This window comes from Sphaeramia orbicularis, chromosome 12, assembly GCF_902148855.1.
Source record: "Sphaeramia orbicularis chromosome 12, fSphaOr1.1, whole genome shotgun sequence".
In the NCBI taxonomy this organism is placed as follows: domain Eukaryota; kingdom Metazoa; phylum Chordata; class Actinopteri; order Kurtiformes; family Apogonidae; genus Sphaeramia; species Sphaeramia orbicularis.
In genome coordinates this window covers 5,113,597-5,140,593 of record NC_043968.1, presented here as the reverse complement: position 1 = coordinate 5,140,593, position 26,997 = coordinate 5,113,597, and the positions used below count along the sequence as shown (strand labels likewise).

Genomic DNA, 26,997 nt, shown 5'->3' with positions numbered 1-26,997 from the left:
AAATAGTTTCTTTTAAAGTTTATGGTTTCACACTTTTTTTATGGCAACAACATTTCTAAAGGTTGAACATTTAAAATACCTGTAATGACAATATCTTTTTTCAGCATGTAATGTTAAATTCTAATTAGAAAAAGTAAAATTAAGAAAAAAAACGAAAAAAATGTAAACATTTTTTGTTTTAAATGATAATGTAAAGACCATAAACCCCAGTATTTATGGCTGATTCTCTATGTAAGACCATTTCAAACCATGTTTTCAGAACAAATGCACTCACACCTAGGTAGCTTTTCCCGTCCCAGTTTTACTCCTGTTTTTGGCCCCAATATTTTATTAAAAATTCATTAATTATGGGATGGCTCACAGTAAGAGTATAATTTTTTGCATTTATCTAAGGTCATCATTAGGTCCATCCTGGGGTGGGAAATGTCTACATTTCTCTTCTATTATTGGGTCTAAAAAAGGTGGAAAAGTGCCAGGCACCAAAATGAACCCAGTTTTATAGAAGCACCCAAATCTTTTTCGTTATGTAAAGTATGTGCAGCTGCTCCGTTCTTACCTTCTCTTGGTATTGCCTGCGTGAAGAGTCCAGTGATTGGATTAGAGCCGTAGCGTGGCCCACAAACATGGCGTAGCACGTGGCGCCTACAATCATACTCAGCATGGTGATCCACAAGTCGGACATGCTGACGGGCGCCCGGGCGCCGTAGCCGATGCACAGCATGTGGCTCATGGCTTTAAAGAGGGCATAGGAGTACTGCTTACCCCAGGAAACGTTCTGTTAGGACAAAGAAAGAGAAGGATGGAGAGACAGAGAGGGGGAGACGGGGGAGTTACTGCAAGGCAAGGCAGGAGGAGAAGGTTGTGCAGCAGAACACACACAGGCTTCCCTCTGATGGACCACTGAACCTCGAACACATCCTGCATACAGACTCCTCCTGCCCAGAGCCGAACGCCCTCACTGAGGGCCTGAACTTTCTACCTCTTTCAGTTGTGGCTGTTCTTTTCCCTCCTCTCTGCATCCCCTTCACCTGCCTTTACTCGTTTTCCTATTGCATGTGGGTGAAAAACAGTTCATGTTTGTGAGTGCTCAAGATTCAAAGATTCTTCATTGTCAATTCACTACAAGCACAGAACACGCAGAGAATTCAGATACTGTTTCTCTCTTATCTTGTTAAAAGTCGTGCATTAAAAAAAAAAAAAAAAACAGGTAAAAATAGAATAAGAACTAGAAAAGCACTCAGAGAGCGCAGACTTCCACCGAGGCAGATTAGTACCCCCCCATCACCACCAAAATTTAATAATTTGTTCCTTGTGCCAGCATCAATATTTCCTGAAAATTTCATCAAAATTTGTCGATGACTTTTTGAGTTATCTTACTAACAGACAGACAGACAAACAAACAGACAAACAAACAAACAGACAAACAAACAAACAAACAGACAGACAAACCCAGATGAAAACATCACCTCCTTGGCGAAGGTAATAAATAATCAGTATAAAGCATAAACTACAGCAGAATATAAAGTATCAGTCTGTTTACAGCATCTGCAGTGTGTAATGCAGTAATGGTTCTGAGGTGAGGAGGTGCAGAATGGAACCAACAGCAGCAGATGTGACAATAGTGCAGTGTTTATAATAAAGTGCAGAAGACAGTCAGCAGGATGTACGTCTACTGAGTCTTACGAGCAAAACGGTTGAGGTGGAATCTTTGTGTAAAGGGTGTCTGTGGTGAATTTTCATTGCTCACTATTATAAAAGATCCAGTCTAATCCTCGCGGTTCGGTCAGGTAACTGATGCCACAGCCCGTCGGTCAAATATGTGTGAGAGCTAAGTCTGCTCTGTCCGTCAGACATGTGTCCTCCTTCACGGCTGTTCCAGCACCAGTGCGGACACAGTAACATTGAACTGTCTGATTACCTGGGCTGTGACGGGCTGTGACGGGCTGGTCCCTGACCCTGTGCAGCAGACACCGGTCTAAGATGACCCATGATCCACCAGTGCTGGGTCAAGTGTAAAGCTTAAAGTTGCACAAACAACAAGCTCCAACACCTGCTTTCCACTCAGTCTTGCTCACTGACTGCTGCTTGTTTACTTGTACTTGATCGGGTCAACGATGATACGTCACTTCTGGCCGGTAATGGCTGCTCCCACAGGTTTTGCCCCCGCTCACAATTCACAAAATAAAAAAGTCCAGTGTGGTGCATTTATGTTTTTTTTTTTACTGAATTTGCACCTCTTTTGCTTAGAAGTAATACACAGAGGACAGCTAACGTAAGCATCAGGGTGCGCTTTGTCGGGGGGGGATCTACCCCCCCTCTGGTTTTTACATCCCTGCTTCTGCTCAGTGACTTTCTTCTTCGGGGGGTTGCGTCAGTTTTCTTCCACCTACATCCTACATTACTGGCACTAACATTCACCTGAACCCAACTGTCAGCACTCTCAGAATTCGTGTGTGTGTGTGTGTGTGTGTGTGTGTGTGTGTGTGTGTGTGTGTGTGTGTGTGTGTGGGGTAAACGTGACAAATTCATGGGGCCCAGCATTTTTGTGTCCAGTGGATACAGGTTAGAGGTTGTGACATTTTTGTGTAAGATCTGCTGAATAAGAGAGGAATAGAAGTCGAGAGCTGGATGGTGAAAGTATGTAAAGGTTCACAGCACCCCCACGTATATAACTGCCCCCCACCCCCCCACCCCACACCGACAAAAAAAACCAAAAAATAAAAAATTCCTGTTTTTCTTCACAAATCGCACCCTAGTAAACATGACCAGTACAAGTACACTTTTAAAAAGGTGCTCAAAAACTTCACATTTCCCTTCAGCCCAGGGCACTTTCACTGTGAGGGGTACGTACAGGAGGTGGTGGGGTACATATAGGAGGTGGTGGGGTACGTACAGGAGGTGGTGGGGTATGTATAGGAGGTGGTGGGGTACATATAGGAGGTGGTGGGGTACGTACAGGGGGTGGTGGGGTACATATAGGAGGTGGTGGGGCATGTATAGGAGGTGGTGGGGTAAGTACAGGAGGTGGTAGGGTGCGTACAGGAGGTGGTGGGGTATGTACAGGAGGTGGTGGGGTACGTACAGGAGGTGGTGGGGTAAGTACAGGAGGTGGTGGGGTACGTACAGGAGGTGGTGGGGTACGTACAGGAGGTGGTGGGGTAAGTACAGGAGGTGGTGGGGTACGTACAGGAGGTGGTGGGGTAAGTACAGGAGGTGGTGGGGTACGTACAGGAGGTGGTGGGGTACGTACAGGAGGTGGTGGGGTACGTACAGGAGGTGGTGGGGTACGTACAGGAGGTGGTGGGGTAAGTACAGGAGGTGGTGGGGTACGTACAGGAGGTGGTGGGGTAAGTACAGGAGGTGGTGGGGTACGTACAGGAGGTGGTGGGGTACGTACAGGAGGTGGTGGGGTAAGTATATTAGGTAAGAGCAGGCCTGGTGGTAGTTTCTCTCTCAGGTTTGGTTTGTTGTAGTGAGTGTTGGACAGGATTCAGTTTTGTTGGAGGCATAACAACAACACCACCACTGAACGGGGTGAGACGTAGTCCTGCTGTGATCCGCACACGTGCACTAACAGAAGACTGTCATTTACATATGAGTATCAGAACTGGAGTCCTGTTCCATTTCACTCAGTGGTGGACTTGCACTTTGAAGCAGAGAAAAGCAAATGAGTCATTCCCTTCATAATTCTACTTGGAACTGGCCGAGTGATCATGGCCTTTATGCGCTGAATTACACAATATCTTGAGCTGGTTCATGAGGTTCCAATTATCCAATTGTCTCACAGCGCCAAAGAGAAGACGAGTGATTGTCAACTTGTCATTATTCAACTTGACAAAAATCAATCTCTTTATGTCAGTCAGGAGTCAAGAGGACACGCAGAGTCATTAGAAGCAGTCTGGGATCGGCTGGTCCGTCTGCTCCATCCATCATTAGCTTCTGACAACATGAAGTTAAGAGTCCAAGTGTTAACAGGACAGGAGTCGATATGAGCCTGGCCTCTGGTCTCTGACCTCATGTACGGGAGTCGGACAGGAGTGTGTCTGTGAAAGCGGCAGTCGTCAGTGGACAGTCGTCCTCTGGACTGCGATATCCTCCAGAGGGTCGTGGGGGTGTTGGAGCCAATCCCAGCTACCTATGGGCGAGGGCGGGGTTCACCCTGGACGTGTCACCAGTTCATCGCAGATCACTGGACAAAAATTCCAGAATTATCTTTAAGCGTATTATAATTAACACAGTCTGACAGTAAACAAGAGTTCTGCCCACACTGTGAAAAAACAAAAACATAAAAAAAATGATATTATTTTGGCAGCTGGGGTGCCGAAAAAATACTGGAAAATAATGGAAAATAACCATCTCATAAAAATACTGTAATTTTTAAAAATTCAGTTAACGAAAATGTTTTTACAATTCTAGTGTTCGTCATTTTGTTAGTTTTCGTTAACGATAATAACCTTGGTGTGGACAGGTGGACAAGGGCAATTAACTGACAATTAATAATCTAATCGAGCAAATTCTTATCGACGGTTAATCATTAGTCGATTAATTGTTTACATCCCCAGTCTAAACTTTGGGTTATTCCTTTACTTTTTAGATACACCTTCATTCTGCTGCATTAAACCTTATAAACTGTCACAAACTCTAAATCCACTGTTCCTTTGAAGGTCCTGACCCCTTAGGAGTCCACGCAGACAGACTTAAAACCTGATTCTTTTCCAAAAATAACTGCAGATTCCCCTTTTCCCTATTTTGGGCTCAGGAAAAGTCACGATTCAGACTCCTCATTAACACAGTATATGTTTAGTGAGCCTGTCCACAGACTCCCCCCCCCCACCAGGAAGCAGCTGAACAGGCCCATGGGGGCTGCATCTGTGAAACCCACTAAGTTCCTACAGTATGTGGAGACAAATGTGCGCACTCCTCAGTACAGGCCTTGAAGCTGCAGCCAAACCGCTGACTCCTCCAACAGCATCAGCTCCTGTGAACAAAAAAGAGCTGAGGATGCACTCCTGAAAAGAAGACCTGTCTGGCCCCAAAAACAGAACAGCTAATGAAAGAAAAAGAGGAAAATACAGTTCGTCTTTGTCTTCTCCGCAGGCTCACACAGTTGTACTTGGCACGTGGGTTTAAAGCAGGTCCCAAACTGTCCACGCTCTCCTTCAGCAGCACACTGTTTATCGACTGGGATTTGGTCAGACTGTAAATTCACAGCTAATCATCTGCCCTGGGTGACTTACCAGTTCTCATCTCCATGTTCATTAGCTGCTCTTTCCAAAGGCTGATTAGAATTCTATAACAATGACAAATGCCAGCTTTAATAAAAAAAACAAACAAAAAAAAACACAGCCTTTTTTGTTCGCCTAATTGTTTTTTCTCAAAAGGTCCAGCCAACAAAATCCTGCTTTGAAGTGCCATGTAGCAGAACACAAATTCTCCAACAAGACATTCATTCTGATGAAAATGGGAACGCAAACATTCAGTTAATAATCCATTTCCTGCACACACATGGAGAGATATTTCAACCAACCAAGTCGGGATGTAACAATTACCAATCTGACGATAAACCGCGGTAAAAAAAAAAAAAAACACTCCGCTCGTCTGGGGAACGTAGTCTGGTGGTCCCCAGACCTTGTACAAGACAATCCAGGCTCTTTTCATGGGTCGTTCCACGTTGGTGGAACGCTCTACCAAGTGCTACAAGAACAGAGTCATCCCTGCCTATCTTCAAGAAGCTCCTGAAGACCCAGCTCTTCCGAGAGCACCTCCTGTCCTAGCACTTTCAAACATTCCATTTTAAATATTCTAATAAGGTTTTTCCAGGACAACCACAGATTCTTTCACGATTATCTCTGGACCTGCTGCGGTGGTCCGGCCTCTCTCCTGCCCTCATCATCACCACTCACTTATCCTCAACCGCCTCCATGTGTCTCCCCCTCTCCCCAGTCTCTATCTCTATCGCTCTCTCTTTTTCCCCTTCTCTACTCTCTCTCTTTAACCCCAACTGGTCAAGGCAGACGTCCATCCTCCAGGAGTCTGGGTCTGCTCCAGGTTTCTGCTGTTAAAGGGAAGTTTTTCCTTCCACTGTCACCATCACTAGTGTTTGCTCCTGGAGGATTCTGTTGGGTTTCTGTAGAATTGACTTAGAGTCTGGTTTTGACCAACTCTATATATAAAATGTCAAGAGATAACTTTTTTGTGATCTGGCGCTATATAAATAAAATTTGATTGATTGAGTGATTTAATTGGTTTTCCCCTGTAAGTCGCTTTGGAAAAAAGCATCTGCCAAATGCGTAAACATAAACATAAACATAAAATTCCTGATGGTTAGTACTACTGTTTAAATTCTAATTCCCATAATAACCGTGTTTGATTACTGCACTTTCAACACAAACTTGATCTGGAAAATGGTCAAACAATGTCCACAAGGTTCCATCTTTAATGCACATTTGTATGTTTGATGTTTACATGTTAATATTTGAATGTTTCTGCAACAGAAAGTACATTGGGCCTATTATTGTATTGTATTGTATTTATTTATTTATTTTTCAAAATACAACTTGGTCAAATTATTTCAGTGTGTGTATAAGTACTTTTTGAACATTTTGAGCACATTTCAACAATATCGTGATAATTAGGGCTGTAAGAAAATATCAGTTCTGCAATATATCGCAATATTTCATTTCACAATACTGTATTGATATTAAAAAGTACTGTATCAGTACTTTTAGGTATTTATTCAAATGCAGATATTGTGGAGGTTCATTTTTGTTTTTTTTGTTTTTTTATATTTTATTTATATTATTAATTAACACTCTTTTATTCAATAATGTTGGTTCCTTTGTTGGGATTGAACTCAAATCCTGTTCTGATGTTAGTTGTGAACTAATAGAATCTGAACATTTGAACAGGATCTGAAACTGGAATGTCTGGAAAACAGAATTTCAGTTTGAACACAGTTGGAACATTTGGTGATAGAACATTAGATCCTGTTGGGATCAAATACAAATGTGTTTAGGATTTGTGCAGATTTATGCTGGAATTCAATTCTTCAAAGAAATAATCATTTAAAAAAAGAAACAAACAAAAAATTGCCTTTTTAACAGTATCATGATATATCATATTGTGACCCTAGTATTGTGATTTGTATCATATCACCAGATTCTTGCCGATACACAGCCCTAGTGACAGTTTTGGTTACAATAACCATGATATGAAATTTTCATATCGTTACATCTCTACAACCAAGCAACTGAAACAAATGGCATTCATGTCTTTACCAAGAATGGAGGCAGACAGTACTGCAGTCTATGTATGGATACACAAACAAGTGCATGAGAACAACGTAAGTAGCTACTTTATTTCTGTATCTAATAATGATCTTGTTATATAAACCTTTTATTCAAAATATGAGTCATAAAGGGATTGAGAATTGACGTCAGATGGGCTTTGCACTCTGGAGAGCACATAAAAAAAGCACTATTTAAAGATATTTTCACTATATAGCCTGTTTTTTTTTAAGATGAAGAGTGGACTCATAAAGAGGCAGATAAAATCTAGAATTGCCACCAATTGAAAACCGTAACATGTTCTCCACAGCTCGGACTACATTTCCTAATCATACAGCAGCTGGAAAAAATAGAAACAGTGTTTGCAGTTATGAACGGACCAATTTGTTGAGTTGATGACCAGTTGTACGCTGTATTTTCCTGTCTACATGTCATGTGTCAGCAGTGCCCTGGTAGACCTGCATATTTTAATAGAAGGAGAAACAGCACAGAAGGAAAAGGTCAGCAGTTTGGGGGTTATTTCACAATTGCTTCTCCTAACAGTTTATATGGCTACTTGCAATTTCTGCAAAAGCAGTGATTTGGGGAGTGGAGCGGCTGCAGCATTGTAAAAAAAAATAAAAAAAAATAAAAAGTACAACACAACCAATTTAATAAAGCACCTCTGGAGGCGACATGCCAAAGTACACAGAGAAGCACCAGGGTTGTTTTGAAGAAGCAGTTAACTTTGCGGGGTGCACCGATGCGAGAAGCTTCCCAGTGATAGTGTGAAAGTGGCAAAAAAGTCCGAAGCTTCTCAACTTCATTGTTCAGGATGAGTAACGACTGGCATCCATTCAGAGCCTCCACCTGACTGAGCCCTCTGCAGTTGGATTTATTTTTGATCATAAATATCATTTTAGGAAACCAGTGTTTCAGTTTTAAGGTTTTAAGATGAATAAGTACATTATTATTTGCTTCAAAATATCCTACTTTATTAATTATTCTACTAGCTCTTTTCTGTGATTTTACTCATGTATCTATAATAGTTTTTCCTGCATTTCCCCATATTTCTGCACAATATGTTAAGTAGAGTGAAACCAAATAAAATTATATCATGTATAGGCTGTTTTTGTTTCATTGTTTGTTTGTTAAAAAATGTAAAATCAGTTCAAAATAAAGCATATAAAAAAAAAAGGAGGTAAAAACCGCTTATTCAGAACCAGTTCTATTTAAGGATCTCGGATTCAGCACCATGGACAGCGCACGAGTCCTTATTTCACATTATATCATTTTTTTCCTTAACTTTAAACATGTCATAAAGTTCTGTAATCATAACAACTGTTCAAGGACAATATGACAGTACGATACAATAACTCTATTCAACCCATAAAGATCCAAACCACCACAGTACAAAATCATCTACTGGTTCAAAATATTTAATAACTTCTTAAACCACCACAAAAAACTATCTGGAAACTGCAAATACTGCGAAAAAAGATGGGGAAAAAGGACTTAGCATGTTGATAAAAGTCACTAGATAATAGATACATGATAGTGATATTCAGAACAGGCAAAACAGGCCAAAGCACAAGTGTCAGGGCTCTCCCTGCAGCTGAACCCATGTGTTCTTTTCCTGTACTACGTTCCTGACATTTTGGGGTGATTACTTTATGATCATGACTAATAATCTGGGGAAAATTACCAATACTTGCCCTTTTATAGTGATTTTTGGGCTCTCTGTTGACTCCTGTTTGAACCAAATACAGTCTGGTAGAACAGCTTTTACATCCCTCCTTACAAGACGATGCATCTTATTTTTGTGGAAGTCTCCTAAACCCCCGTCTATTTGACTTTGGCTTAAGGATGTTAGGTTTCTTCTTAAATTAGAAAAGATTCGACTCTGACTACAAGGTTCCTCAACAACATTTTTTAAATAAATGGCAATCTTTTTTAGATTACTTTATGAACACTGCCTTCAGACTGACCTCTCTCACCTCCACCCTACTCTGTTTTGTTATTGTTTAGGTGTTGTTTTTTTGTCATAATTCCTTCTGTCAATCAATTATTGTCACATTTGATACATCTATGTAATGTCTGATTTTTTAAAGTAAGCACAGGTATCTACAAGCTAGGACTTTTGTTTATTGTTATTTTAATTGTTATTATTTTTATATATTTTTATTTTCTTCTATTTCCGTTAGCTCAGTTAATATTCTTGTACATGACAGATTTGTTACTGCTTGTACTTATTTGATTTTCTGCTGCTCACAGACTATGTTCTAATGTTCTTATTCCTGCTGTTGCCCCTTCTCAGAGGGCCTTAGGGTTGGTTTGGACATGGGGGAAAATGATATAAAAAGCAATGTATACTGAATGCACTGTAATTCTGTTCCTTTGTATGTACTGTTACATTGCTCTAAAAAAAAAAAAAAAAAAAACAGGCCAAGGCAAAAGAGAATCACACTGTTCCAACTATACAAATGTCCACTGACACTGGTCAGTTATTGCCAGATGACCACTGTGATAGTATAACTGTCCTTAGGTGTACTAAATAACATGAACTCCTTTGGACTAATATTGAATCGGTTTAACTGAACCGTTCCCTGACTCCCAGTTGGTCTGATAGTCCACATTATGAAGTAGCAGCCCATCTTACCACAGCCTTATTTAGCTGTAATTTCCTGCCATTCTTGAGTGATCACTTTATCAAACTTATTTTCCACATATCACAGTATCCATGCTCTGCAATTCCCTCAATTTTTAATAAACGTGGCAAAAGCGGCAGATGTATTCAGATCCTCCAGAGTTGTTCTAAATATAATTAAGCTCTGGTTGCAGCAAAACAAGTGACATCAGATACTGCATATTCATCTTTCTGCAGCTTTGCCTTAGTTTGTAGCGCGATAAAGAGAATAACAAGACTTCATTATCGCTTGTCATTACCATCAAAAACTATTTAAATCAACATCTTTAGAAGTTTCCTTAATTACACTGAATCGAGTGTTGGTGCGCTTGTATATTAGTCATCAAACTGAGTCTCTATCTAACAAGTTGCCTCACACAAGATGTAACTGGTTTCATGACCCGGAGGGAAATCGATGATTCACCATCGCACTGGCTCTGTGTGCGTAAACCCAGAGGCATTTGGTTGCTGTTGATGCCGCTGAATAACTGAGTCCAACAGGATGTGATGCACAGAAGCAACGAGCAGGAGATGAGCCCTCAGCAACGCTAGCGCTCGTAGGGCAAATAAAAGTCATCTTTACACCCACAAACGCTCAATAGATGTTTTCATTTCAGGGCAGAGTAGCTTCAAATTAAAACCCAAGGCAAAAAAAAAAAAAAAAAAAAAAAACAAAACCACTGTATTTCTTTTTAATTTAACCCTTTCATTCATAGTGCTCACTCCAGTGGACAGTTCTTCTCCAGCTGTTCTCTTGTATATTCATGGATTTTATTGTTTTAGTTCTATATCAGCCAACACAGTGGACGCCTATGCACCATCCCATACACTGCAGTTCAGACCTTCACTGTAACTGTGCTGTTCTTAATAAACCTGATCTGCACTAACAGGTTTGAGTGTAAATCAATTACTTGTTATTGTTAATAGACTGTAATTAACCATTTTTCTTAACCAAAAATGTTTTGGTTTTTTTTGCATATTATCTCCATAACGTGAGTAATAACTAATATTAGAGTATGTTAAAATGTGACAAAACATCAAATTAGCAGCATTAAAAAAATTTATTTTTTCATTTATTTTTTTTGTTTGTTTTTTTCAGGCCTAAAGAGGAATAAAAACACTCAGGAAAAAAATCTTGATTAGGGTCAAAAAACTAATCAAAATCTCTCTGATGGGACATTTTAGAGACAATTTGACCCACATTTTTAAATTCATTTTTGCTTTGGTTGGACCATAAGGGATTATCCAAAACAAGGAGCTACTTTATACTGAAATAAATGTTGGAATGACAATCAATTAAATTTCCCTCTCTGATGGGATATTACTGTGTTTTGACACATTAAGGTTCTCATAATTCATGTATGAAAGGGTTAACCATGTATTGTGATCGCACACTTTCTAACATTCTAACCTGTAAAGACCCAAAAATCCACCATCGACCAGAACCTTCTACTGACACAAACATTTTAATAACTATTAATCCACTAATCCTATTAATACATGTCAATAATTCAGGTAAATGCAGTTTCATGGTCATCAGATATGACCCATTTGGACGTTCAGAGGCTCCGTAGTTACCATGGAAACACCGTCATCTTCTACAACACAGGTGTCAAACATGTGGCCCGGGGGCCAAATCCGGCCCGCCAAAGGGTCCAGTCCAGCCCTGGGCATGAATTTCTGAAATGCAAAAATTACTCTAAGACAGTGGTTCCCAACTGTTTTTGTCTCGTGACCTCCTTTTAATGTCACAAATTTCAGGCGACCCCAGACATTCAAAACGGAGACATTTTATTTGCTAAAATTAATTTGTTTTTGATCGTGTAATAGTTTGCTATATGTTGCAAATAAACGTTAATTTTAGGCAACATTTAGGCTATATAATGTAAATTTTTATTGGTACGTTTTAATTTTTTTATCAATTATTAGAAACTTCAGGCGACCCCATTTGAATTCCAGGCGACCCCATGTGGGGTCTTGACCCCAAGGTTGAAAAACACTGGACTAAGATATGAACAATCCTTTTAGTTCAGGTTCCACATTCAGACCAATTCAATCTCCAGTGGACAGGATTCAATAAAATACGATCATAATAACATAGAAATAATGACAACTGCACATTTTTCTCTTTGTAAAAGTAAATATTTTCATGTATTTACACTAAAACAAAATACTGGTTCTGCAAAATATCGCAACATTGCATTTCACAATACTGTATTGATATTCAAAAGTACTGTATGGATATTTTTAGGTATTTATTCAATTGAAGATATTGTGGAGGTTCATTTTAGTTTTTCTTTTTTGTTTCTATTTTATTTCTTCTTTTTTCACACTCTTTTATTTAGTAATGTTGGTTCCTTTGTTTGGATTGAACTCAAATCCTGTTCTGATGTTAGTTGTGAACTAATAGAATCTGAACATTTGAACAGGATCTGAAACTGGAATGTCTGGAAAACAGAATTTCAGTTTGAACACAGTTGGAACATTTGCTGATAGAACATTAGATCCTGTTGGGATCGAATACAAATGTGTTTAGGATTTGTGCAGATTTATGATGGAATTCAATTCTTCAAGGAAATCATTTAAAAAAAAGAAACAAAAAAAAAAACTGTCTTTTTAACAGTATCATGATATATTGTGATATATCGTATTGTGATCCTAATATTGTGATTTGTATTGTATCACCAGATTGTTGTTGATACACAGCCCTATTAAAAAAGGTTAAATAGAGAAAAAAAAACTCATTTGGGAACTGCCATAAAAGCCTTGTACTTTGAGAACAACTATTTAAAATTAAAATCAAAGCCTTTACAAATGCTCCAGCTGTAAAAACACAACAAAATGCAACTGTGCAAAAGCCAAACATCCGTATTAACTGATGGTTTTAATTAATCATATAACTCGAAAACCCAACAAGCTGTCCCACTGAAAAAAAAAAAAAAGTGATGCACAATGTTCATGTTTGAATTACATAATCTAAGTACAAGCTGTTGGCCCTGGGAGTGCGAGCACAGAAGGCACAGCAGTCCTTGAACACAGAAGTGAGGCAGTGAAGGGGGTCTGCAGCCTGGGTCCGCCTGTACCCTGGACAGAGCAGCACACAGTGGGTTAGCTCCGTGTGAAGGCTGCGCTTCGCCTCGCAACCTCTCCTATTTAACGCTCACTCAGCAGCCCGCCGTGGCGTATCCTGTTACTTGGTCTCCCTGAGGATTCTGCTGTTTTTTCCTTTTGTTATTGATTGTTTTGTTTTTTTGTCATCTTGCTTTTGTTAACCCTTTAACCCCTGACGTGTCTGTGGTAGGGCTGTGTATCGGCAAGAATCTGGTGATACGATACAAATCACAATACTAGGATCTCGATACAATATATCACGATATATCATGATACTGTTACAAAGGTAATTATTTATGGGTTTTGTTTCTTTTTTTAATGATTATTTCCTTGAAGAATTGAATTCCAGCATAAATCTGCACAAATCCTAAACACATTTGTATCTGATCCCGACAGGATCTAATGTTCTATCACCAAATGTTCCAACTGTGTTCAAACTGAAATTCTGTTTTACAGACATTCCAGTTTCAGATCCTGTTCAAATGTTCAGATTCTATTAGTTCACAACTAACATCAGAACAGGATTTGAGTTCAATCCAACAGAGGAACCAACATTATTGAATAAAAGAGTGTGAAATAAGAAGAAATAAAATAGAAACAAAAAAGAAAAACAAAAAAAAAACCCAAAAATGAACCTCTACAATATCTGCATTTGAATAAATACCTAAAATATTGATACAGTACTTTTGAATATCGATACAGTATTGTGAAGTGAAATATTGCAATATATTGCAGAACTGATATTTTCTTACACTCCTAGTCTGTGGTTTCACGAAACCCAAGGACACTGTGCAGCAAAGGATAAGAAGACAATAAATAAAATACAAAAAACAATAAATAAAAAATACAAAGGAAAAGAAGTGCAAGAGATGTAGTATGAGGTAAGATGTAAGGTAACATTATATTCTAATGTGTTATTCTGTTCTCTGTGATTAGATCCTATTAAAAATCACAGCTTACACACGGGAAATGTCACTCTTTCAACTTTGCCTGCTGATATCTGGCTATAATTCTCATCATTTTCTGCAGTGGCTTCTTTAAACTCTCACAAATCATAAATTAGTCAAATGCCTCAAGGCTCTTGGACAATCTGTACAGTTTAGTGCGTGTCCATCTTGTGAAAATACTGTCCGTGTTCTGCACATACCAAGAAAACAAGGGCTGCGTTTTACTGCCATGAAACCAGTGTGTGGCTCTGGTTGAAGGAAATGTGATCAGAGAGAGAGAAAGAGAAAGAGAAAGAGAGAGAGACTGAAAAAAAAAACTTTGATTAATTCATAAACTCTGGTCTGAGCTCAGGCGGTTGGAAGTGACTCATGCAGGGGCGTGGGGAGGGGAAGATGGGAAAGAGGTGGGTGGTCCGAGGATAAAAGAGGCCAGGAAGGGTGAGTGATACTGGGGGGGTGTTCTGCATGGTTAGACAGGCCTGTCTGTCTGTCTGTCTGTGTGTGTGTGTGTGTGTCTGTGTGTGTGTCTGTGTGTGTGTGTGTGTCTGTCTGTGTGTGTGTGTGTCTGTCTGTGTGTGTGTCTGTGTGTGTGTCTGTCTGTGTGTCTGTGTGTGTGTGTGTGTGTGTCTGTCTGTGTGTGTGTCTGTGTGTGTGTGTGTGTGTGTCTGTCTGTGTGTGTGTGTGTGTGTGTCAGTCTGTCTGTCAGTCTGTCTGTGTGTCTGTCTGTGTGTGTGTGTCTGTGTGTGTCAGTCTGTCTGTCTACCTGTCTGTGTGTCTGTCTGTGTGTCTGTCCACCTGTCTGTCTATGTGTGTGTGTCTGTCTGTGTGTGTGTGTCAGTCTGTCTGTCTGTGTCTGTCTGTCCACCTGTCTGTGTGTCTGTCTGTGTGTGTGTGTGTGTGTGTGTGTGTCAGTCTGTCTGTCTGTGTCTGTCTGTCCACCTGTCTGTGTGTGTGTGTGTGTGTGTGTGTGTCAGTCTGTCTGTCTGTGTCTGTCTGTCCACCTGTCTGTGTGTCTGTCTGTCTGTGTGTGTGTGTGTGTGTGTGTGTCAGTCTGTCTGTCTGTGTCTGTCTGTCTACCTGTCTGTGTGTCTGTGTGTGTGTGTGTGTGTGTGTGTGTCTGTCTGTCTGTCTGTGTCTGTCTGTCTACCTAGGTTCTACTGTGCATGTGCCATTTATGATGAGAGTCTGTATGTAACTCAAAAGTAATACAGGAGTCATGTAATGCATTACAATTCTGAGACAGTAGTATTGTAGGGGAGGGCTGTCAAACTCCTGTTAGTTCAGTTCCACATTCACTTAAATTAAATCTGCAGTGGGCCGGACCAGAGAAATAAGAACAGAAGAATACAGAAATAATGTCAACTCCAAACTTTTCTCTATGTATTAGAAGAAGTTAAATTAAACAATGAAAATGTTTACACCTACAAACTATCCTTTCAAACAATGTGAATAACATGAACAAACTGAAAAAATTTGTGTCATTTGAACACTATTCTGCCTCAGTTTATCATTTCCACATGTTCATTATAACGTACAGATCACAGTGGATCTACAAACACACAAAACATTTAGTAAAAGACAGAATAGTGTTAAAATTGTACTTCACTTCTCTTAAGACATTTCAGGTTGTTCATATTTGTTCAGGTTATTCACATTTTTTGTGAAATTATACTTTGTTTTAGTGTAAATACATGAAAATATTTCCATTTACAAAGAGAAAATTTTGCAGTTGTCATTATTTCTCTGTTATTCTGACAGTATTTGACTGAATCCTGCCCACTGCAGATTGAACTGGTCTGAATGTGGAACCTGAACTAAAAGGATTGTTCATATCTCACACTGTAAAAAAAATCTGTAATTTAACTGGATTTTCACTGTTTCTTTTACAGATTTTTCCTGTATTTTTCAGATACAGGAAAATATCAAAGAAATGACAAAAACAGACTGTGATTTTACATGTCAAATGGAAAAGAACAGGAAAAAACTGAAACTGTGAATAACCAGAAAATTTCCATTTTTTAAAAGATTTTTTTTCTTTTTTCACAGAAAAATACAGTTAAAATACATTTGCAAATGTATCATAATTTCACAAATATTTCTTTTCTATTTATGAGATTAAACTGTTAATTTAAAGTTTAATACTGTAAAAAAAAAAATAAAAAAAATAAATAAATATATATATATATATATATATATATATATATATAAAACCAGATAAAATTACTGACAGTTAACGGTAACAGAAGTATTAGTTCTGTCAGTTGAACCAGACTTGTTTGTTAATTGACAAATATCTTGTGTAATTACAGGAGGTTTCACAACAAAACTGTTGAATAAATGTATTTTTGTTAATGTATAACATGTATAAGCACTGATAAACTGTCCAAATACAGTTTTTATCAGTGGATTGGACGACTGAGTCTCACTGAAAATTATTTATATGTACAGGGTGGGGAAGTAAAATGTACAATATTTTGAGGCAGGGATTGAAAGACAGTGTATGACTAATTAGTTTATTGAAAGTCATGAGAATTTATTTGCCACAAGAAAATGTCCATAATAGAAAATGTTTTTATTCTATGTGTCCTCCTTCTTTCTCAATAACTGCCTTCACACACTTCCTGAAACTTGCACAAGTGTTCCTCAAATATTCAGGTGACAACTTCTGCCATTCTTCTTTAATAGTATCTTCCAGATACTGTATATTTATAGGGAATTGGATTGGTTTAATACATGAAAATATTCTTTATTAAACATTAAAAAGTCAAAAAAATATGCATAATCTCATGTAAAGTTAGGGCAAAAAACTGTATTGAATTATGGAAAATTACTGTATTTTTATGAGATGGTTATTTTCCGTTATTTTACAGTATTTTTTCAGCACCCCAGCTGTCGGAATATTACTGTTTCTTTTTATTAATTTTTTTACAGCGCAGTGTAATTTTTGCATTTCCCAAATTCATCCCCAGGGCCGGACTGGACCCTTTGGTGGGACAGATTTGGCCCCCGGGATGCATGTTTGACACCTGTGTTGTAAGGTAAGGAATTACTTTTAAATAACATCAGCAAGTAATCTGTAATGGATTACAGTTTGGAAGTAACTTGCACAACACTGTTCTACAACACGACCCAAGTTTCTGCCCCCCCCCCCCCCCCCCCCCGTATCTGCAGACAGAGCCACAGCCCATCAGCCTGTCACCCCGGTGGGCCAACACAGTGACAGCAGCCTTATCTTGTCTGCTGATTAAGTAAATGTAGCCTCCACACAGGCAGAAGCTCCTCTCAGGCCATTAGTTGAGCAGATAACAGTCCCAGCCCGTGGACCGGACCACTCAGCAGTATCTGCGCTCCTCGTTGGCTCCACTCCTCGTCTCACAGCTGGAGACTTAAGCACAGAGGCAACCACAACACAATGTGACGCAATCTCAATCCACAGTCTGGAGCTGGTGCAGCTGAACCACATCAGCCTGAAAACCTGCCAGGACACACAATCACATCATGGATTTAATACCTGCGATAAATAAAAGGGGAGATATCCTATCCAGATTTAAAGTTCTCACTAACACTAATGCACTGTGACGGGGAGAGGAGAGGGGATCCCACATGTGGGCCGGGCTTTTCACTTTGGATTTACCCGAACACGTTCTGTACGCAGGATTCTATTTCTGCAAAGATCCACAGGGAACAGATTGGATGTTGGATGTTATTTACGTGTGTGTGAATGGGTTTTTAAGGGGTCTTTTATGGAGGTGCACCCAAATTTCATTGTATAGAAATACAACGACAATAAACTAGAAAAGCACTTGGACAGTGCAGACCTCCACCAAGGCTATTTTGTTGAAAGTGAGTGGAGAGATATGCAGCACCATGACTTATTTAACAGAGAAAGAAACTATGAAATATGGAAACACTCATCTGCTTCAGTAGCAGTTCTTACAGTTTCATATTCTGAATATTACACACAACACATGACCCATACCTTTTATGTTGAATTTAAATCCTTTAGACCAGGGGTGTCAAACATGTGTCCCGGGGGCCAAATCCAGCCCCCCGAAGGGTTCAATCTGGCCCGTGGGATGAATTTGTGAAATACAAAAATTACACTGAAAATATTAACAATCAAGGACATTAAAATAATTTTAGGTCAATTAATTCTAAAGTGGATCAGAACAGTAAAATACTATCATAAAAAACTATAAATAATGAAAACTGCAAATTTGTCTCTTTGTTTTAGTGTACAAAATGTAAAGTTACACAAAAATGTTCACATTTACAGACTAGTCTTTTACAAGAAAAATGTGAATATCTGAACTGTCTGAAGAGAAGTATGTGGAATTTTAATAATGTTCTGCCTGTTATTTAATGTTTGGTGTATTTGTAGATCCACTGTGATCTGTAAGTGGTGATTCACGTGTATAAATGATAAACTAAGGTGTAATATTGTTAACATTGCACTTATTTTACTAAAGATGTTTCAGGTTGTTCATATTTGTTCATGTTATGTTCAGGTACAATCCATAGATATAAACATTTTAATTACGGAATTTTAAGTGTATTTTTGCTTGTATTGTAGAATATTTAAGCATATTTAAGTGTATTTTTTATTTTACGGAATTTACTTTTTTCACTCAAAAGTTCTTATCCTATCGTTTATATTACTTTACTGGTCCGGCCCACTTCAGATCATATTAGGCTGGATGTGGCCCCTGAACTAAAATGAGCTTAGGGCTAAATGCTGTAGTAGCACCTGGTCAAACTCAAGGCTATAGGCTGCTTTTCCTGACTGGTAAATGGACGCTTCCATGAAACTGGGTTCATTTTGGTATCTGGCACTTCACCACCTTTTTAGACCCAATAATAAAAGATACATTTAGACACATTTCCCCCCAGGATGGACCTAATGATGACCTCAGATAAATGCCAAAAAATTATACTCTTGCTCTGAGCCATCCCAAAATTAATGAATTTTTAATAAAATATTGTGGCCAAAAATAGGACCAAAATTGGGACAGGAAAACTACCTGGGTGTCGGTTAATTTGATCTGAAAACGTCACTTGAAATGGTCTTATATAGCAATATAAATAAAGACACTCTGTTAAACTTGGTGATCCTAGTGGTTTTTGTAATGCAGACATGTTTTTTTCATGAATCTCAGTCTCATTCCAGGTTTTGTGTGTAACCCATCGTGTCCACTGGCGTTACATGCAGAACTGTCCCATTTAAACACAAATAAATCACGAGTAATTTTGCAACAGCGATCATTTTTGTCAAACACTCTACCTTGTATAATTAGTTTGAAACCCAAAGTGTCTCTATATTGGCTGAAAAAGGCTACGTTAATATATGTAGCTAAACTGTTCTGCTGTTGCTGCAGACTGAAGTGTTATATTATGTGCAATGTTGAAAGAAAAAAATTAATATTTATAGACATTTTTATTGAATCACAGCCAAAAATGCCCCACAACTAATAGGGCTGTAAGAAAATATTGGTTCTGCAATATATCACGATATTTCATTTCACAATACTGTATCGATATTAAAAGTACTGTATGGATATTTGTAGGTATTTATTCAAATGCAGATATTGTGGAGGTTCATTTTTGTTTTTTTTTGGTTTTCTTTTTTATTGATTACTATTTAATACTCTTTTATTCAATAATGTTGGTTCCTTTGTTTGGATTGAACTCAAATCCTGTTCTGATGTTAGTTGTGAACTAATAGAATCTGAACATTTGAACAGGATCTGAAACTGGAATGTCTGGAAAACACAATTTCAGTTTGAACACAGTTGGAACATTTGGTGATAGAACATTAGATCCTGTTGGGATCAAATACAAATGTGTTTAGGATTTGGGCAGATTTCTGCTGGAATTCGATTCTTCAAGGAAATAATCAGGAAAAAAAAGAAACAAACAAAAAATGGCCTTTATCAGTATCATGATATATTGTGATATATCATTTATTATCATTTCCAGTGTGTAAGCTGTGATTTTTAATAGGATCTAATCACAGAGAACAGAATAATACATTAGAATATAATGTTACCTTACATCTTACCTCATACTACATCTCTTGCACTTCTTTTCCTTTGAATTTTTTATTTATTGTTTTTTGTATTTTATTTATTGTCTTCTTATCCTTTGCTGCACAGTGTCCTTGGGTTTCGTGAAACCACAGACTAGGAGTGTAAGAAAATATCAGTTCTGCAATATATTGCAATATTTCACTTCACAATACTGTATCGATATTCAAAAGTACTGTATCAATATTTTAGGTATTTATTCAAATGCAGATATTGTGGAGGTTCATTTTTGGGTTTTTTTTTTGTTTTTCTTTTTTGTTTCTATTTTATTTCTTCTTATTTCACACTCTTTTATTCAATAATGTTGGTTCCTTTGTTGGGATTGAACTCAAATCCTGTTCTGATGTTAGTTGTGAACTAATAGAATCTGAACATTTGAACAGGATCTGAAACTGGAATGTCTGGAAAACAGAATTTCAGTTTGAACACAGTTGGAACATTTGCTGATAGAACATTAGATCCTGTTGGGATCAAATACAAATGTGTTTAGGATTTGGGCAGATTTCTGCTGGAATTCGATTCTTCAAGGAAATAATCAGGAAAAAAAAGAAACAAACAAAAAATGGCCTTTATCAGTATCATGATATATTGTGATATATCGTATCATAATCCTAGTATTGCGATTTGTATCGTATCGCCAGATTCTTGCTGATACACACCCTAACAACAACAGTGTTTCTAGTGCATCTACTGTTAACTGTCCATATTTAGCCAGTAGTGGACTGGAAGCAGGGGCTGTACTGAGTTCTATTCAAATGAACCTGTGGATGTCAGACTACGCAGGTGTGTTTCTGGGCAATCACACAACTGCTCTTTTCCATTTGAGTTTTTTTTGTGTGTGTGTTTTCACATGATTGAAGCTGAACACCGCCACTCAGCATGTTGTCTTTCTGCCACTCAGTGGGAGTGGGAATGGATTTATGTGGAGCACTCTATGCATAATAATCCTGCTTGGCTACAACTGCATTTTCTATGTGTACTTGCATCAAAAAAAGCACAAGCTCAGTTGAATGTGATTAAAAGCTGTTAAAGTGTCTGATGTCAAACATTTGCCCAGACAAAGTGTTCATGTTTGACACTTAACTGCCCTTCTTTGTCAACAGCTGACATCTGGAACTACCTTGTGTTGTGTTGTGTTTGCATTTTTACTCTTATAAATGCAGATTAAGTGGTAAGTGTCAGATAGAGATGACTGTAAAAAAGCTTGTGTCTTGAAATGTGTCGTAATCCAAATCCAGCAGTCGAAGAAATAAAGAAAGTGCCGGGATCTGAAAGCTTTACGGTTCTGTTATCAGCCCTGTATAGACAGGCTTCTGAAGTTCTATATATAGGCTGTGTGTGCCGTCCTGCAGACAAGACACAACATGTCACTATGAACATTCTATCTGCAAAGCCCTGGGACACATCCTCAATGAGTATTATCTACAAATACTGCCCACAAATGCATCTATGCTTCATATTTTTCACTAGAGAAAGGTCTTAAATACATTCACCACTAGGGGTGTGAGAAAATATCGGTTCTGCAATATATGAATGAATGAATGAATGAATTTATTTTTGGTTTTACATCAATCATTGTACTCAGTACATTAATCGTAATAAACATAAAAACCAAAAAAGGAATAGGCTAGAAGCAAAAGTTTATTTTTTTGCGTGTCCTTTTCACCTGATACACCGCATACATCCACTTAAATGAGTACAGCATCCAGCATTCACACCAGAATAAAAAAAAAAAAAAATTAACAACAAAAACATTTCTACCATTTCAATTCAGTATTTTTGAATAATTCTAAACTTAAGGTACTTTTTAAATATATCGCAATATATTATATCGCAATATTTCATTTCACAATACTGTATCGATATTAAAAAGTACTGTATTGATATTTTTAGGTATTTATTCAAATGCAGATATTGTGGTAGTTCATTTTTGTTTTTCTCTGTTGTTTATAATTTATTTATTATTATTGAACACTGTTTTATTAAATAATGGTTATTTGAATCCTCCTAAAAGCACTTTTTTCTGTCTGAGAGGCAGATGTTGGTTCCTTTGTTGGATTGAACTCAAATCCTGTTCTGATGTTAGTTGTGAACTAATAGAATCTGAACATTTGAACAGGATCTGAAACTGGAATGTCTGGAAAACAGAATTTCAGTTTGAACACAGTTGGAACATTTGCTGATAGAACATTAGATCCTGTTGGGATCAAATACAAATGTGTTTAGGATTTGGGCAGATTTCTGCTGGAATTCAATTCTTCCAGGAAATAATCTTAAAGAAAAAACAAAACCCATAAAAATGGCCTTTTTAACAGTATCATGATATATTGTGATATATTGTATCATGATCCTAGTATTGTGATTTATATTGCATCACTAGATTCTTGCCGATACACAGCCCTACTAATCACAGCTATTTTAACGCCAACATAGAGATGTTCAGGACACAGCCATCCCATAATACTCAGCCTGTGGCTTTGGCTTCAGTTTTCTCCAGATGACATGGTGCTGCCACTAGGGCTGTGTATTGGAAAGAATGTGGTGATACAATACAAATCACAATACTGGGATCACAATACGATATATCACGATACTGATAAAAAAAGGCATTTTTAAAATTTGTTTCTTTTTTAAATGATTATTTCCTTGAAGAATTGAATTCCACCATAAATCTGCCCAAATCCTAAACACATTTGTATTTGATCCCAACAGGATCTAATGTTCTATCAGCAAATGTTCCAACTGTGTTCAAACTGAAATTCTGTTTTACAGACATTCCAGTTTCAGATCCTGTTCAAATGTTCAGATTCTATTTGTTCACAACTAACATCAGAACAGGATTTGAGTTCAATCCAACAAAGGAACCAACATCTGCCTCAGACAGAAAAAAGTGCTTTTAGGAGGATTCAGATAACCATTATTTAATAAAACAGTGTTAAATAATAATAAATAAGATATAAACAATAAAGCAAACCAAAAAAACAAAAATGAACCTCCACAATATCTGCATTAGAATACATACCTAAAAATATCCATACAGTACTTTTTAATATCGATACAGTATTGTGAAATGAAATATTGTGATATCTTGCAGAACTGATATTTTCTAATAGCCTTAGATGCCACGCAGGTGATGCCGATGAAAGGATTGTTATAAAATCTGTGCTGCTCCTCACAAAGTCACCATTTAGCAAGGATGAATTGTGACAGTAATGTGAGAAGTTCTATCACTGTGAATTTCATTTTGGTGCAAACAGAGATGGATTACGTCTGTTTGGATGAATACCACATGTTAGCTGGGATTGGGCTCGCTCGGGCAATTCATGGCCTCCAAGTAAAGATAAGAGTGGGATAGGCAGCGCTGATGTTGAGGAAAGCTGACATGTGCACCTCCGGCCGGATGCCTGAGAGCGGCGTGCATGTGGAGCACAGAAATATTAGTCCGAGGCACGGAGAAGAGCGAGGGAGACGGAAAGGCAAGAGTTCCCCAGGCCAGCAATTCCACTGGGCTGTACCCAGGAGGCCTCCGCACACTTCCACACACTTCCACACACTTCCACACACTTCCACACACTATGACAACGCTCTAAGAGGAGCAGCCCCAGTCCGACTGACCCCGACACAGACAGAGAAGAGCAGAGACGGAACAGACAAAGGCACAGGAGCCCCTATACACGAAAAAAAAATCTGTAATTTAACAGAATTTTCACTGTTTATTTCACAGATTTTTCCTGCATTTTTCAGATACAGGAAAATATCAATGAAATGACAAAAACAGACTGTGATTTTACATGTCAAATGGAAAAGAACAGGAAAAAACTGTAACTGTGAATAACCAAAAAAATTACATCTTTTAAAAGAATTTTTTTCTTTTTTCACAGAAAAATACAGTTAAAATACATTTGCAAATGTATCATAATTTCACAAATATTTCTTTTCTATTTATGAGATTAAAGTGTTAATTTAAAGTTTAATACTGTAAAAAAATAAAAATAAAAAAATAAAACAAGATAAAATTACTGACAGTTAACGGTAACAGAAGTATTAGTTCTGTCAGTTGAACCAGACTTGTTTGTTCATTGACAAATATCTTGTGTAATTACAGGAGGTTTCACAACAAAACTGTTGAATAAATGTATTTTTGTGAATGTATAACATGTATAAGCACTGATAAACTGTCCAAATACAGTTTTTATCAGTGGATTGGACAACTGAGTCTCACTGAAAATTATTTATATATATATTTATAGGGAATTGGATTGTTTTAATACATGAAAATATTCTTTATTAAACATTAAAAAGTCCAAAAAAATATGCAAAATCTCATGTAAAGTTAGGGCAAAAAACTGTATTTTAATTATGGAAAATTACCGTATTTTTATGAGATGATTATTTTCCGTTATTTAACAGTAGTTTTTTGGCGCCCCTGCTGCCGGAATATTACCATTTTTTCAGAGTTTTTTTTTTTACAGTGTGGGACTCAGATGAAGCCCATTTCAAAAGCATGCTAGTCTAAGCAGAAGCTGGGCTAAAGGAACAAAAAATAGAACTAATGTCCCTGTTATCTCACCGGCATGTTCTATCAAGAATCAATAAGTTGAATGTGTGAGGTTGTCAGGTTCTGTTCTGTGTCAGAGTCCTGTGGTCTGGATGCAGGAGATCAAACTAACAATAGAAGTGGGCGGTACTTTCATGAACACATAAGTCATAAGTAGACAAAGGCACAAAACATGTAGTAGTGTCCTTTAAAGGGTTAATGCTGGATGACACTCAATATAAAATGAAAAGAACGAACAAAGATGAAGAAGTCTGTTCCGAGCTACTGTAGGTACGGACTCTTCCAACCGAAACACAACAGATCTGACGTCTGTGTGATTATACACTAATAGAAACTCATTCTGAATATTATATTCCATTTCTGCAGTTACAGCCTCCTTAATCCCCATAAATCATACGCACTTGACCTTTAACAGCCTGAAGGCAGAAAATGTTGAAGTCAGCATGAACTGTTTTTCAGCCCCACATCAAGCATCTCTTTAAAACTTTGATCACAATTCCTTTTTTTTTTTAACCAGTTAAATACAATAAATATAATTAATACATTTAATAGCATTTCTCTTGCTAGGAGTTAACTCTGTAACATGATTCAACTGAACACTGCAACCTATCTACAACTACTGTCTTAACCCATAAAGACCCGAACATCTACCATCGACCAAAATGATTTACAGATCTAAACTGTTTATCATCTGTTGACCCACTGATTCTATCAATCCATGTCAATAATTGGTCTAAAATACAGTTCTTCATCTTTTCATGGTCATCACATATGACCCATCTGGACGTTCAGAGGCTCTGTAGTTACCATGGAAACACTGTCATCTTCTAAAACATTAGTCGCTTTTCCGCTGACTCTCAAATTCAGCAAATATAACTGTGCGGAAAAATTTACCTAAAGGAAAAAACGACCATTTCGCCCAAACTCTTGTTTTTCGATTAAAAGTTTTTGCGTTGGCTAGAGGTGTTTTTTTGGGCGCAGTGCAATCGGTATATCATGCAAAACTGCAATGGAAAGACCTTTTTCCACAACTAGAGTCACATGAATGAAAAAAAACAGATGTTGACGAATGGTACAACAAGCGAAGAAGAGGAGTTTTAAAAGAAACATGGTGTGGTGTGTGTGGGCACACCAGGAAACTGAATCATTTTTTTATTTAGTACGGGATAAAGGGGTAATATAGAATAATAATAATGAATATATCTGTAAATGTACATATTTACATTCGTCACAATGTTTATGGAATGACTTGAGTCGGATCAATGACAGTGGATGGAAATGTTTGGTTTACGTTCAGTTAATGATAGATTTTAATGAAAATGTCACTTTTTCTCAAGTTTTCTCTGTTTTTGGTGGAATAACTCTTAGTTTGTTTGAGCTTTAATGAACATCTACAGAATCAATGACTTAAATACAGGAAAATACCCGATTTTCACTGAAAAAAACGCAAAATAGAGGATAATATTATAGGGTCAAAACACAGTAATGTCCCTTCAGAGAGCAAACTTTAATTGATTGCGATTCCAACTAGGGATGTAACGATTACCAGTATAACGATAAACCGCGATAAAATTGCCAACAGTTAGTATTAGCGTTTAAATTCTAATTATCATGATAACTGTGTTTGATTACCACACTTTTCCAGGGCTTTTATGTCAAATATTTGAGTATAGTTGTAATTTATTACAATTTTAATTTTCTGTACCTAATATTTGGAACCGATATTCACTTTTAAAGTCTGTGAAAAGGTTCATTAAACATCTGTGTGTTATTTATGCAATAAATTATATACATTTTTCAAATCAGATTTTATATATTTTGTGTGTTTTTTGTCCTTTTATGTTTTTATAGTAGGTTAAAGTGAAAAAATAATAGACAGATGATACAGATGAAGTTGTGCTGAAAAAACAGATCCAAACATGGGTATAGTAAACATTTGTTTCTATAGTATATAAAGGCCAAATCAAAAGGACTGAAAAACAGACAAAACAGACTCAGACCACTAAGGGTTAATATGTGAATGTTTCTGACACAGAAGGGACATTGGGACTATTATTTTATTTGTTTTTTTGTTGTTGTTGTTTTTTTAAATACAACTTGGTTAAATTCTTTCAGTGTGTGTATTAGTACTTTCTGAACATTTTGAGCACAATTTCAACAATACTGCAATAATAATGATAACTGTGATATGAAATTTTCATATTGTTACATCCCTAATTCCAACATTTATTTCAATATAATGTACCTCCTTCTTTTACATAATCCCTTATGGTCCAACTAAAGCAAAAAATAATTTAAAAGTGAAAATGTGGGTCCTTTAGCAACACTAATCTGTCAAAGTGTCTCT

The 26,997-nt window shown here is 37.4% G+C and overlaps 1 protein-coding gene across 1 annotated transcript in view; it reads right to left on the bottom strand.

Moving 5' to 3' along the window:
• The window catches only part of LOC115429222 (potassium/sodium hyperpolarization-activated cyclic nucleotide-gated channel 1-like), a 368,916-nt gene that overhangs the window by 66,388 nt on the left and 275,531 nt on the right, over window positions 1-26,997 (bottom strand). The window contains 1 exon segment of the mRNA XM_030148500.1: window positions 557-775. Coding sequence (XP_030004360.1) covers window positions 557-775 — 219 coding nt within the window.